We start from the raw sequence: 15167 nt of genomic DNA on the forward strand, positions 1-15167 counted from the left end.
CTGCAACTTAATTTATAGCATTTGTTTTATGTATTTTTTCCGGATTTTTGGTTGATATTCGGTCCCTATGATATAAAAATACGCCTATAATAAAAATTATAGACCCATCATTGTTTTGTAAGTGGGCAAACTTACAAAATCTGCGAGGAGATCAAGAAATTATTTTTCCCACTGTGTATGTGTGTGTGTAAATATGTGTGTATATATATATATATATATATATATAGTTCCTTGCAAAAGTATTCGGCCCCCTTGAACTTTGCGACCTTTTGACACATTTCAGGCTTCGAACATAAAGATATAAAACTGTAATTTTTTGTGAAGAATCAACAACAAGTGGGACACAATCATGAAGTGGAACGAAATTTATTGGATATTTCAAACTTTGTTAACAAATCGAAAACTAAAAAATTGGGCGTGCAAAATTATTCAGCCCCTTTACTTTCAGTGCAGCAAACTCTCTCGAGAAGTTCAGTGAGGATCTCTGAATGATCCAATGTTGACCAAATTACTAATGATGATAAATAGAATCCACCTGTGTGTAATCATGTCTCCGTATAAATGCACCTGCACTGTGATAGTCTCAAAGGTCCGTTTAAAGCACAGAGAGCATCATGAAGAACAAGGAACACAACAGGCAGGTCTGAGATACTGTTGTGGAGAAGTTTAAAGCCGGATTTGGATACAAAAAGATTTCCCAAGCTTTAAACATCCCAAGGAGCACTGTGCAAGCGATAATATTGAAATGGAAGGAGTATAAGTCCACTGCAAATCTACAAAGACCTGGCCGTCCCTCTAAACTTTCAGCTCATACAAGGAGAAGATTGATCAGAGATGCAGCCAAGAGGCCCATGATCACTCTGGATGAACTGCATAGGACAACAATCAGTCGTATACTGCACAAATCTGGCCTTTATGGAAGAGTGGCAAGAAGAAAGCCATTTCTTAAAGATATCCATAAAAAGTGTTGTTTAAAGTTTGCCACAAGCCACCTGGGAGACACACCAAACATGTGGAAGAAGGTGCTCTGGTCAGATGAAACCAAAATCGAACTTTTTGGCAACAATGCAAAACGTTATGTTTGGCGTAAAAGCAACACAGCTCATCACCCTGAACACACCATCCCCACTGTCAAACATGGTGGTGGCAGCATCATCGCTTGGGCCTTCTTTTCTTCAGCAGGGACAGGGAAGATGGGTAAAATTGATGGGAAGATGGATGGAGCCAAATACAGGACCATTCTGGAAGAAAACCTGATGGAGTCTGCAAAAGACCTGAGACTGGGACGGAGATTTGTCTTCCAACAAGACAATGATCCAAAACATAAAGCAAAATCTACAATGGAATTGTTCACAAATAAACATATCCAGGTGTTAGAATGGCCAAGTCAAAGTCCAGACCTGAATCCAATCGAGAATCTGTGGAAAGAACTGAAAACTGCTGTTCACAAACGCTCTCCATCCAACTTCACTGAGTTTGAGCTGTTTTGCAAGGAGGAATGGGCAAAAATTTCAGTCTCTCGATGTGCAAAACTGATAGAGACATACCCCAAGCGACTTACAGCTGTAATCACAGCAAAAGGTGGTGCTACAAAGTATTAACTTAAGGGGGCTGAATAATTTTGCACGCCCAATTTTTCAGTTTTTTATTTGTTAAAAAAGTTTGAAATATCCAATAAATTTCGTTCCACTTCATGATTGTGTCCCACTTATTGTTGATTCTTCACAAAAAATTACAGTTTTATATTTTTATGTTTGAAGCCTGAAATGTGGCAAAAGGTCGCAACGTTCAAGGGGCCGAATACTTTCGCAAGGCACTGTGTGTATATATATATATATATATATATATATATATCTCACTTGACCTGCAACGAAGAGTAGATGTGCATTATGGGTACAGATACAGGACAATAATGAGATTCCCCTTCACAAGGCCAACTTTAGAAACCACAACATGTCCCATGGTATCTTTCATGATCTTCATTTTCAGTTTTAGGTCTAATGCACACTGGTTTATTGTAAAACAAAGTTTTTTTCAAACCAGTTTAGCGGAGTTTGGTGTTTATGATTTTCATTGGCCAGAATTCAAACTTATTATGGCTATTGAAATAAACACTGAAGTGCTAAACACACCTAGCATTTGGACACGTTTAGCAGCATCAAGCTTTTTCCTGCCAAAACTCTGCTGCTCCTGGACGCACTAGCAGTGGGTTTTTTTCCTGTGCCTCTAAATTCTGCTGTCATTAAACGCTGCTAAAAGCCTATGTGTGAATGGACACATAGGCTAACATGCAGGGGCGTTTAGAGACAAGAAAGAAAAATGCCATACGCCCCTAGGAGCAGGTGTAAAAACGTCCAGTGTACATGAGGCCTTATCAGTTGATCCAGCTACTACCGTCTTACAGTACAGTGTTTGTGCACAGGTTCATACCTGAGTTTGCTCTGAGGCGACACGGGTTCCAGTGCAAAGGGTGAAGATGTTCTTGACCCAAAGCCCAAAGCAGTATTGAGGGACTCCAGGGAGGGGCTCTTGCGGGGAAAACGGTCTACAGTGAGTTCATCTCTCTGCACCTTCACTTTATCTGTAGGTAGAAATATTAATAAGTATAGAAATATAGGAGTTTATAAAAGAAAAAGAACAAATTAGATATATTGCAGGAAAAGTACAGTATTGTGTTAACCCAACATAAATACTGCTTTTAACTGTGATCGTATGATTAACCATTCTGGAAATGAACATAAGAACTAGCACTGGGTGCTTTAATTTGTAACAGAGGAGAGCAAATTGATTAATAAAAAAATTGGGTTAATTAGGCAAATCGGTTTTACCTTTTAGGCTCCATTCACGCTTGGCATTTCCGGAATGCTGGAAATGTGCATTTTGCCATGCACTGCAAATGTGCATCGCACTTGTGGTGCCACTAATTGATAATGGCACCCCAAGGGCTGGTAGCAGGTGCGTGTTTATCGCACCTGCTACCAGTAATTAAGCATTGGTCGCATGGCAAACGAGCAACAAATGCACGTTGAAAAAAAACGCACCACGCTCTGCTCCAAAAATATTTTTGAGCTTTTTTGGGGGGTTTGTCGTGAGAATGGGCTGCCCTATGCAGAACAATCCTAAATGCTCCAAAACGCGTTAATATAAAAACCAAGAGCAGGACTGAAAGGTCTCACTTTGCGACCCCAGCCTGTGACAAATGGCAATGTAGTGATTATCAGACATATGTGTGTGACACATACAGTACCTGATAACTTGTCAGTTTTGCTGTAGGCAGGCTTCATACTAATGAGCTTCCATTTTTATGTGTTTTCAATGCCCATTTTAATTGTGCATTTTCTTGACTTATGTGTTCAGAATCCAGAGAGGCTGCAATTTTCCAAACTTAGCTATAGCCTGTTAGCATGGTTAAAGTGTTACTAATCCCAGGACCCTGCATTCACTATATCTGGTCTCCTACAGGACATAGAACATGGAAATACAATTATTTTAGTAAATATAAACCGCTAAATAGATTTTTTCATCAGCAGTATAAATCAGTCTTACGACTTCTGGTTAAAGCTTGTAGGAGGAGTTTTCATTATACTCTAAATGTCTTATCAGGCTACAGGACCCCTAACCCTCTGTCTGGACAATTTTAATTGGCCCTGTGCTAATCACATGCACCCTCCTACACATTAACTTGAGCATGTGCAAATTGCCCCCAAGGCTCTGTACTGTCAGGAGATGAATTGGGGACTGTGGAAGAAGAGGAGGATCAGAGAAGACAGGATAAACAGCCTTTTTACACAATGCGCAGGATTAACCTCTTAGGTTCCACAGTGAGTATAACAAGCATGCTTTACTGAATATACCCACTAATTTTACTGTTGTTAGTGTAGCAACACTTTAATGTTCAGAACATGGGGTTCGTTTCAGTCACATGGCAGGGCATCTTTAAGTGCTGTGTAATTGCAATCCCATCAAGGGAAGAAAAAAAATGATTGGCTTTCCAAACTTATCAGTGTCACCCGAAAGCCCTGTACATACAGGGCGAATGTTGGAACACATCGGCCAGTTAAAAAAAAAAAACAGCCGACTTTCGGCCAGTGTGTATGCCCACCCTGTCCAACAAGAGCCAATAGAGGAGAGAGCTGATCGAAGTGTTCTGGCAGGGGGCCGCCCCGGTCAGGATACAACAGCTCAGCAGGGGAGAGCACTGTACTAACTTTGCATAGTTAGTACAGCGGCTTTCGACTAGAGTGGACAGTTTTTTTCCTTCAACCTCCCGATCAGCAATGAACAAAAAAAAAAAACTCATATGTGTACCAGGCTTAACTCCTTCCACAGTATCTGCATATCTTTCAAATTAGGCACATTCTATTAAAATATGTATTTATGTTGTTATACAACTCTGTAACAGATCTCGAAATGTTAGAGCAAATGAACATAATGCTTTAAAAGCTGTATGAGGATTTACACTTCAGATCATTATTAGCTGATTTCACACAGGTCACCAAATAGGAAATATTTAGCTTTATTAGTTCACTTCATATTTGGAGTAGAGGTATATTTCACACATAGTGTGGGTGCTTCTGATCCATAATTACTAATGATTGTGCTAGAGTTCTTTATAGTCCTTTAAACAAGTTTTGTTATTTATACACAATAAAGACAAAATGTTATTTCCAGTAATCAAACCATGACGCTCATCCTATTCCTATCTGCAAAGTAGACATTACATTACAGATCACAAATAATGGATGTCCATGTATATATCTAAGCGGTTGGCTCCAGGATTTCCTTTAAGCTTGTCAGGCACCTATCCCCTCCCCAAAAAACAATTACACATTCATAAAATATAGAAAAGACAGGAAAAGAACAGTTACTGAAATCAGCCTTGGAGACGACAATATTAAAATTTCATTTATATCTTGATTAAAACACACCCAAGCAGTCTTACAATGGTGGTGGTGACAAGATCAATTATGTCAGGAGGAAATTACATCCTCATCTCCAGAAAACGTGATCATGGTACGGTACCAAGAACGTGACTGCATGCCTTCATGCCTGCATCAGTGCACATGAATTTTTCAGTGGAACAAGCAAATTTTATATTTTCAATAAAGTTTGAATGCCCAGCCTGAATTTTCAGTGTAAAGACCCCTTCAACACCTTCCCTTTTTTTTTTTTTTTTTTTTTACGCAGAAGAGGCCGTTGTGGCTGCATTTGTTAAAACATTAGGCTCAGGGTCAAACTTTGCTATGAGAATTCCATGCTTATGTTTTTCCCCATCTAATCTGTGGACACCCAGCGGGTAAGGAGGTCATTTGATGGTGTTAAGGCTAAACTCTGGGCCAGAGGAGTTTACTGCAGCATACTCATTCCTGCCAAGCTTCGTGTTCAAGACGGGAAGACAACAAAGTTCTTCCCCACACCGTGGCTCCTCCAGACCCTGAGTACCATTTCCTGTACCATGCTGTGCCTTAGCGCCCAGTAGTGCCTTTTTATTTCACCTACGTATATGGAACCCTGCCACCTTTCAGTTACAGCACCCACCCGGATTCTGTTACTTCTAGGTCCCCTGGACATCTAACAATCCTGGTTATGGTGTGTGGGAGTATGGTTGGCAGTGCTAGCACCCCTGTCTTTGTGGTCACCTGGGAAGCAACATTTTTCACTGAGAACACTCCTTTTCGAGTGGATGTTTCCTTCACTATGTTGTTTTAAAGAATCACGTCCTCTGTTCTATCTGAGAGACACATGCCATTGAATTATTGAAGCAGCATCCCTTCCGCTCAAACTAACCTGATTCTGTTTGCCTTGTACACCAACCCTCAGTGCTTGTTGCCAATTTTCATTTAAGGACTCCCCCCTCGATAGGGACTAGATGGGTAAGGCAGTGGCAGTTGGTGGTTTTATCTTCTTGGTTGCAGTGTTCATTTTCAATAGTATCTGTTAGCTATAGCACATGGCTTTGGTAAATGGATCCCAGCCTGAACTGGTGCGCTGGTGGGTCTTTATACACTCTTTTCTGCTTCACTCCAGATACTCAACAAGCTGGTTACTATGACACAGGTAACCCCAACCACTTTTTTTTTTTTTCCGTAAGTTGGATAGAACTATCTCATCTTTAATCTGGAAGGGGAAAACCTGAAAGACTTGCCACAACTGCTCTCTACGCACCCTTACCTTAGGAGGCTTAGCCCTCTTTAATATTTCACTATATAATTGGGCTGCAGTTTAGGTCACAGTCAAATAGTAGTTTGCCTAGTCTAGAGATAATGTAGCAGTCACCTTAGACGTGACCCTTTTGGAATCGTACTCAGAAATAAGCAACCTGCCTTTTGGCGGCCTATGATCTAATCCAGCCATTACTATTTCCATGAAAACCACCCTACTCATGTGGTAACAGGCTACTGCTTATTATAAATCTGCCACATCCTTCTCTCCATTTACTTCCTTGCGGGGTAACCTCAACTCTCCCCATCTTCCCACAGTGCCTGATTCTCAACTGTGGGCTAGGCATTGAATTAAAACAGTACTGCAACATTATGCTGTGGGGATCACTCTTGACCTTTGCTTCTCTTAAGTCTGCCTACCGGTTACCTAATTTCATGTTTTTCAGATTTCTACAACTGAGACATGCTGTGGTCATGCCGTTTTCATCCAGGATAACATTGACCTCAAACCTATTGGAAGCTTTGTTAATTATCGACAGGTTGAATAATTCCCAGTCTTTCCTATATTACACACTAAACACTGCCCCCATGTCTGTATCAAAAATGGTATGCTAATACCTTGTCTCTGTCCAAGGAAGACTGGGACGAGTGCCTACAAAGTTTTACCCCTCATGATCTTAGCTAGGTATAGATTTACGTAACTAAAGCTTTTGCATAGGGTCTACTATACCCCGGAACCACTATCTAGCCTCGAATTTCAGCCTTGCGTCAGATGTTGTACAGAACCCGGCACTCCTATGCTTCTTAATGATATTAGCTGTATGTTTGGGGTCATTGTCCTGCTGCAGAATAAAGTTGGGGTCACTCACATGCCTCCTTAAAGGTATGACATGATGGAGAAATATCTGCCTGTATTTCTCAGCAATGAGGACATTGTTAAGTCTGACCAAATCTCTAACTCCTTGCTTCTTCTGCCCCCACCCTCTTTTCCTCCCATTCTTCCCTATTTGATTACCCCCCCCCCCCTTCTTTGGGGTACACCCTGAGTCACAAACTGCTTTTACTCAATGTCTTATACTCACAATGGCTGTCTAAATACCAGTGTATGTTATCTGCTTTATACGAATGCTAAGGTACCCTCATGTGCTTATGGTATATACACCTTATACACTTATGCCGACCTATACACCATGACTGATTGTTTATCCCTTTTATTTTGTCTTATTTTGTATATTTATTTGTGATGAATGAGTATGCTGATGAGTAGCTGATACTGTTCTAATTTACACCATACTTAATGTACACAGTACAAAACAAAGTGGAGAAATATTTAATACAAAAGGTATTTTGTATCACATCTATTACAAATTCAAAAATAAGGGATTATCTGTATTTTAGGATAGCGGGCAGAGCATTGCTCACCATTCTTTTATTTGCAAGGGCCAACTGTGTGTCCAGAACAGCTGTTTTACAGTAGCCTATTATAGAACTGTTTATTTCAAACTGTATACAGGTGTTACGGATTGTTGAATAGCAATTAAAGACAATGATTAAGCCCTATATCTGCTTTGCATGTACAATCAAGCGACCTAGGACTTGCCTAGGAAGATAACCTGTCACTAAAAAGAGTGTTTAGCTAATGTAAGTATCCTAAAGCATCAGGTTTGCTTTATTTCCTCCTTGCCCAGCAGAACATATTCGCCCTTTCCCTCACTCCCCCACCTCTCAGCTGCTGGGTGTAAAGAAAATACATGGTAATTCCTACTATGGACAGGGCCAGCGCTACCACTAGGCACCTAGGGTGCCTGGCTGCTGGTTTCCCTACTCTTCCTTTCCGCCTCTCACCGCTGCCTGTGCAGCCGCTCCAGACTGATCACTAAGTATCAATAGGCGCTGCACAGCCCAGCGGCAGCACTGAAAACATGTCCTGACCCAACGCCGACTGAGTTTCCTGACAGTCTCCTGAGTCCTGACAGAACAGAGTCTGTGCGCGCCTCTATGATCAGTGACAGACCGGTCACAGTCTGTGACCCGTCAGTCTCTCAAAGACTGTCTGGTGCCAGAAGTGTTGATTGTCCCTCCCATCCATGCCATCCCAGAGACCAATACAGCCAGCCGGTGTTCTGCTCTGCCTTTCTCCCATCCTCTTTGTCCAGCGGTAGAGCAGAGTTACGTGACAATCCAAGTAGTGGGCACTCGGGAGTCAGTGTCTGGTGTGCCAGCTGGAGCCTGGACTGGAGACACTGCTGAGGCAGTGTTTGTGCCTGAGACTGAGAGAGTCATGGATGAAGAGGCAGCAGAGCAGAGCTCCGGTTGTGAGTGAAGAACATAGTGACATTCTATTACTGTATAACGTTAGTGTATAAGATTTATCTGTCCTCAGGCTCCTCAAATGTGTGATGTTATCCCATTCTCCTCACCCCCTCCCCTCCCCTCCCCTTCCCCCTGCCCATAGGTGTGCGCAGCCTATTAAATTAGGGTGTGCACCCCAAAGCTCATACACACGTGTTTCTGTGTGTCTACATATATATGACCCCAGCACATTAATCTCCCTGCTGGCACATTGAAAGGCAAGTGCCTAAAGGCTTCTATTATGGCAGAGCCAGTAGGAGAGAGATTTTTGCCATCTTCCTGCCAGCACAAAAAGTGATAATGTTAATGTACATGGGGTGATTAGGGTGTGCCCAGGCACACCTGGCACACCCTGTGCGCACACCTATGCCCCTGCCCCTCCTCCCTCCCCTACTCCCCTCCACATCTCCTTCTCCCCCCCTCCTCTCTTCCTCTTCTCCCCCCTTCCTCCTCTATTCCCCCCTTCTCCCCCCTCCTTTCCTCTCCTCCACCCCCTTCCGTTCTCCTCTCCCTTCCCCCTCCTCCTCTCCAGCAGTACCCGCCCTTGAGGACAGCCAGCAGCAGCCGCCAGCCATACCCACCTGGGGCACAGCAGCATCTGCCAGACATACCCACCTGTGGCACAGCAGCAGCAGCCATAGCCACCGCTAGCCATTAAAAAGGTGGGGTATACTTGGGCAGGGCAAAAGGGGTGGAGTCAGGGGCAAAGCCAAGGGGGCAGCAAAATTAAGTTTCATCTAGGGTGTCAAAAATCCTTGCGCCAGCCCTGGGTATGGAGAAGCATGGAGAATGCCACTTACTCCATGCGACAGCCTTGAGCCAATCACCAAGTACCAGTGCTGTCACATGGTAAGGGTCTATAGTCTTGTGCAGGCTATGACGTAATTAGCCCATAGCTTGCACAGGGCATCTGAATGAAGTGGTGGGAAGTAAAGCAAAAGGGAAATAACGCCTTCAAGTCTTGAGTAACTGCATCCAGAGGAATAATGTGAAAATGCTGTTTTGACCTGTACTAGTTCTCTATGCAGTAGGTTCTACAATTTTCCTGCACACAACTTTTTTTTACCTACAACTACTGACTTGAGTGTTGAGCCCTAGAAACCCATGAATGCTTACTTAGAAAATGCTGTCTTGAACACCCCCTATTTAATTATGTAATGTGCGTGCCTTGCTGACTTATAGGGCAGTATCAGGCACTGAATGGGCAAAGTAAGAAAAATTAGAACACTCTACTGGTGATCCGGAGATCTGAGAAAAAGACTACGAAATAGATTGAACTTTAAAAAAGAAAAAAAACGGAATTTTTGTAAAATCTTACCTGTAAAATTCCTTTCTCTGAGTCCTCCGATACACTCCGATTGGGTATTGACTTCCGTTCCGCAGGAGTAGCTAGGCATAAGACTTAGTCAAAAGAACAAAAGCATTTGCATATACACACCCATGGGGGCTGTCACACTTAGTCAATACCCCCCTGCAGTGACCACTCCCAACTCAGTTTGGTAGCATAGCAGTAAGTGTACAAGAAAAAAACCCAAAAAGAGGGGCGGGGGGGGGGGGCGACTGTCGGAGGACTCAGAGAAAGGAATTTTACAGGTAAGATTTTACAAAAATTAAGTTTTCTCTTATGTCCTCCGACAGTCGCCGCCACCTCTATGTCATCACTATTGGGATGTGCCAAAGCAGTGTAGACATGAGGGGTGGGAGACGCAACCGTAGAAAAGGCAACAAAGGTACCCACATCAGAGAAAGGAGCCTTACATGCATAGTAAGAGAACCTTCTGGGCAACAAAAAAGGCTCAACAGGAGCAACAGCTCAGGAAAGCAAATAACCCAGGGGATAAACAACCCCAAACGTCAGGGACCCACAACAAAACAAGGGTCCCTCATGACACCGCCGCACTGAGAACTTTGCGGCCAGCTGATGCTAGAACATCCACCTTATAGAATTTTGAAAAGGAGTGCACTGACGACCAAGTCACGGCCTTGCACACCTGGGCCACCGAGGCTCGATGCCAGTAGGCCCAGGACGCACTCAAAGATCTGGTAGAGTGCGCCTTAACAGGGAAGGGTGGAACCCGTTCCTTCAAAGCATAGGCCTGTTCAATGGTCTGTCTGATCCATTTGGCAATGGTCGCTGCAGACAAAGAGGGAAACCGTCTTCCGAAAGGACTCCGTAGACGACAGGTAAACCCTGATCGCCCTGACAACATCCAAGGAATGCAATGCAACCTCCCTGGGATGCTTAGGCTTCGTACAAAGCGAAGGCAGGACAATGTCCTCATTAAGGTGGAACTCAGAGACCACCTTAGGAAGAAAAGACGGGTGTGGTCGCAAGACCACCTTATCCTTGTGAATGACCAAATAAGGAGAGCGGCAAGACAATGCCGCCAGCTCCGATACTCTGCGAGCCAAAGTGATCGCCACTAAAAAGGCAACCTTCTTAGACAGCAGAGGCAACGAAATCTCCCGGATGTTCTCAAAGGGAGAATGCTGTAAAACGGACAGAACCAAGTTCAAGTCCCACGGAGGTAAAGGCTCTCTTCTGGGAGGAGCCAAATGGCGCACACCCTGAATGAAGGTGCGAATTAAAGAATTAGACGCCACAGGGCGCTGAAAAAGAATAGCCAGTGCAGACACCTGGCCCTTTATCGTGGCCAGCGCCAGGCACTGTTCCACCCCTGACTGGAGGAAAGCCAACACTCTCGACACCGAGTACGAGCGAGGGGGGAATTCCCCCTGGTCCAGGGTCTGGCGGCTCAGATAGTCGGCCTGCCAATTCTCCACACCCGGAATGTGAACTGCTGAGATTGCCGGGACATGAGTCTCGGCCCAAGACAGAATGTCGAGTCACCTCCCGGGCCCTCCTGGTGCCCTCTTGGTGGTTGATGTAAGCCACCGTGGTAGCATTGTCCGTCTGTACCCAAATAGGACGGCCCCGAAGTCGATCCGACCACTGGAAGAGACAGAGTTTGATCGCTCTCAATTCCAATATGTTGATCGGAAGGGAGGATTCCTCCCCCGACCAAGAGCCCTGGGCAGACAGGTTGCCCAGGACTCCGCCCCAGCCCGACAGGGGGTAATCACCGTCCACAGCAACGGACGAAAGGACTTGCCTTCTGACACAGCCGGGGACTGAAGCCACCACAGAAGATCCATTCTGGTTTGGCGGCTCAATGAGATACTCAGATCCAAGGACTGAGGCAGTCTGTCCCACCTGGCCAGGATCTCCGCTTGAAGAGACCGCGTGTGAAACTGGGCAAAGGGTATCGACTCGAAGGCCGATACCATCAACCCTAGGGACCGCATGCAGGTCCTGAGTGACGAGGATGGCTTGTCCCGGAGGGACCTGATCTCGTCCTGTAAAGTCCGGAGCTTGTCCTCCGGCAAGAACACCTTTGCTTGAGCAGAGTCCAGAACCATTCCCAGATAGGGAAGACAAACCAAAGGAGACAAGGTCGACTTCTGTATGTTGATGGTCCATCCGAACTCCTGGACCGTCTCTACCGTGGTAGACAGATTGCCCAGTAGGTCCTGGTGGACACTCGATCTTAAAAGGAGATCGTCCAGATATCCCAAGACCGCAATGCCCTGAGCCCTCAGCAGGCCCAGAACAGGTGCCAACACCTTTGTAAAGACCCTTGGAGCCGAAGCGAGACCGAAAGGTAACTCCACAAACTGATAGTGGTCCTCCGTTATAGCGAACCGAAGGTACTTCTGGTGACCCTCGAAAATGGGGATGTGTAGGTGCATCCTTCAGGTCTATAGAGGCCAGGAATTCCCCTGGACTCAGGGAGGCCACTACCAAACGGAGAGATTTCATACGGAACTTTCGAACGCGCACGAAGCGGTTCAGAGCTTTCAGGTCCAGAATAGGACGCACCTTGCCCTCCTTTCTGGGCACAGTGAACAGATTGGAATAAAATCCCCGAAACCTGTCCCGATGAGGCACCGGGACAATCACCCCCTGGGCAAGGAGGTCCTGCACCGCTTGTTGCAGGTCCTGCAGGCGCCCTGGGGTCAAATGAAGATTTGAGGGAAAAAATCTGTCCGCCGGCCGGGAAAGGAATTTGATCTTGTAACCTGATCGAATGATTTCCTGAACCCACCTGTCCGGAATTCGGAGCAGCCAAGGTTGGAGGAAACCGCGCAAACGTCCCCCACCCCACCGAAACGGGTGAGGGCGCCCCTTCAGGCAGAGGAGGATTGACCCGCCGGACTACTGCTTGCCCGTCCAGGGCTTCTTCTGGCTACCTTGGCCCTTGAAGGGCTTGCCCTTGGACTGATTCCGAAAGGCACGAAAGGACCCCTGGTTGGGTCGAGAAGCGGAACACCGCTTGCCACGAAAGGACTTGTTCTTGGGGTTCTGGGGCAGCATGGTGCTCTTGCCCCCTGTGACGCCTTTTACCAAGGTATCCAACGCCTCGCCAAAAAGGCGAGAACCAGCATAGGAAAAATCAGCAACCGTTTTCCGTAATGTCTGGTCAGCCGACCAGCTCTTCAGCCAGATCAGTCCATGGTTAAGCACCGCGACACTAGATAAGCGTGCTACCAAAGGCCGCATCGCACAAATACATGACTCCTTGGTGAATTTGATCCACCATATCCAGCCTGGCAGGCGGAACAGAATCAGACACGAGGTTGCTCCTAAGCACCTTAGTCCAATCAGCCACCGCCTGAGCCACCAAATTGGACGCGAAAACAGGTTTGAGCAAGGAACCCGCCACCGTGTAGGAATGGCGGGCCAGAGACTCCAACCTCCTGTCCGTGGGATCCCGAAAAACCGGGGTCTCCTCAGTAGGAATTAAGGTAGCCTTGTTAAAAACTGCCACAGTGTGATCCACCTGTGGAGGCACACACCATCGCGATTCCGTAGCTGGTGCAAAGGGATAAAGTAACTTAAACCGACTAGGTACCAGGAATGGATGTTTTAAAGTGCGCTACAGTTCATTAACAGTGTAATGAAACTCAGCGGGGCAGGGAAACACCTGCGCTGACTTGCGGGTCCTGTGTGTCCCAAATGAGGACACAATGCCCGGAGAACTGGGCTCATCCTCCAAATGTAGAGTTTCCTTTACAGAAACAATCAACTCATCCATGGTCGCACGTTCTTCAGGCGACCCTGGGGGAGAAACATCAACCCCCTCCACCTCCGCCTCCCCCTCAGACCCCAGCGGGTCTAAGGATGAGCGAGACCCTGAGAAGGGCACGCCCGCCGCAGCAGCCATATCACCATCTGAATCAGAGGAGAGAGATAATCTGGGCCTCTTCCTAGCAGCACGTTCAGCCATCAGCACCTCCATTTTGGACACTAAGCACGCCACTACAGCGGCCAAATCAGGTATAACAGGGGCCACAGCAGGACAGGGGTCCCCCACCAGGGCTGGAGGAAATTTGCTATCCTGAGAATCCATTGCTCGAGGAGAAAATAACAGTGCAAGAAAAGGGTACTGTCCCTTTAAAACCGCTGCGGAATGCGCAGCCCACCACTATATGTACAGTGACAAAAGACCCCCAATAGGAGAAGAAACTGAGCCAGAAATGACAAAACAGAAGGTTATGGAAGAGACCGTCTGCAGAGCCCCACAGAGTGTTACCAGCTAGATCGCTGCTTCAGAGGAAAAGGAAGTGAGGTCATGAGAGGCTGAACTATAAGCTGCAAGTGACCCAGGGAAAAATGGCTGCCCATAGAAGATTGGGAGATTTCGGGAAAATGGCCGCCGACATGTGCATGGAATGATCGTTCTGCCACACGCAAGATGACGCCGGATGGCGCCAAAACAGCATGTAAATCAGCCCACAGTGAAGCCAACATGCTTGCCCAAATTAAAGATGGCGGACCGTGCGGATTTTCCCCGCTGCAGCCGCCACACACACAAAGTCTGCACCCCCTAACACACACCGAAGTGACACAGGGGAAGGGGCCCCCACACAGATACACAGCACAGCAGCGCAGGTATAGAGAAGACCCCCACAGGGATCGCAATAGGGAGCCCCACACCGGCACAGACATGGGGGACACACAGCAACACAGGACTGCCACCCCGAGGAGAGAGGCCCCACACAGAAGTACTTACCTGTACCAGATGGCGTGGGGTGCCTCTTAGAACGGAAAGCCGATGTCCTCATCTGACAGGGAGTGCCGTTTGCCAAGGACATTACACTGCAGTATCGTAGATGTGTCCAGTGAGGTAGCCACCTCACAGCTGCATCCCTGCTGCGAGCAGGGATGGGTCGTTCATAATGCCAGGACGAACCTTGGCTGAACGCTCTATGGCAGGCTGGGGGTCCCTCTGACCCTCTGCCCTGGAGAACACGGGCGGTCAGTCCGACACCCAGCTCCACATGAATCCATCTTCATCCGAAGAATCCACTAAAAACTAAAGCTGACAAAAGAAACAGCTAGTATAACAAAGAAAAAACTGACATTTTGAAAGAAAATCAAATAAAAAGATCAGAAGGCTGAGACCGGAGCCCCAGCACAGGGAAAGCCTAACTACTCCTGACGCTAGGCAGAAAGAAACTGAGTTGGGAGTGGTCACTGCAGGGGGGTATTGACTAAGTGGGACAGCCCCCATGGGTGTGTATATGCAAATGCTTTTGTTCTTTTGACTAAGTCTTATGCCTAGCTACCCCTGCGGAGCGGAAGTCAATACC

The 15167-nt window shown here is 46.3% G+C and overlaps 1 protein-coding gene across 4 annotated transcripts in view; it reads right to left on the minus strand.

Moving 5' to 3' along the window:
* Nucleotides 1-15167, minus strand: part of SPECC1 (sperm antigen with calponin homology and coiled-coil domains 1) — a 689067-nt gene that overhangs the window by 192544 nt on the left and 481356 nt on the right. For all 4 annotated transcript variants that reach the window (XM_082247576.1, XM_082247577.1, XM_082247575.1 and 1 more), the window contains one exon: nucleotides 2431-2581. In XM_082247576.1, the coding sequence (XP_082103702.1) occupies nucleotides 2431-2581 (151 nt within the window). The remainder of the gene's footprint in view (nucleotides 1-2430; nucleotides 2582-15167) is intronic.

Source organism: Pelophylax lessonae (assembly GCF_965119305.1).
Source record: "Pelophylax lessonae genome assembly, chromosome: 2".
NCBI classification, from domain to species: domain Eukaryota; kingdom Metazoa; phylum Chordata; class Amphibia; order Anura; family Ranidae; genus Pelophylax; species Pelophylax lessonae.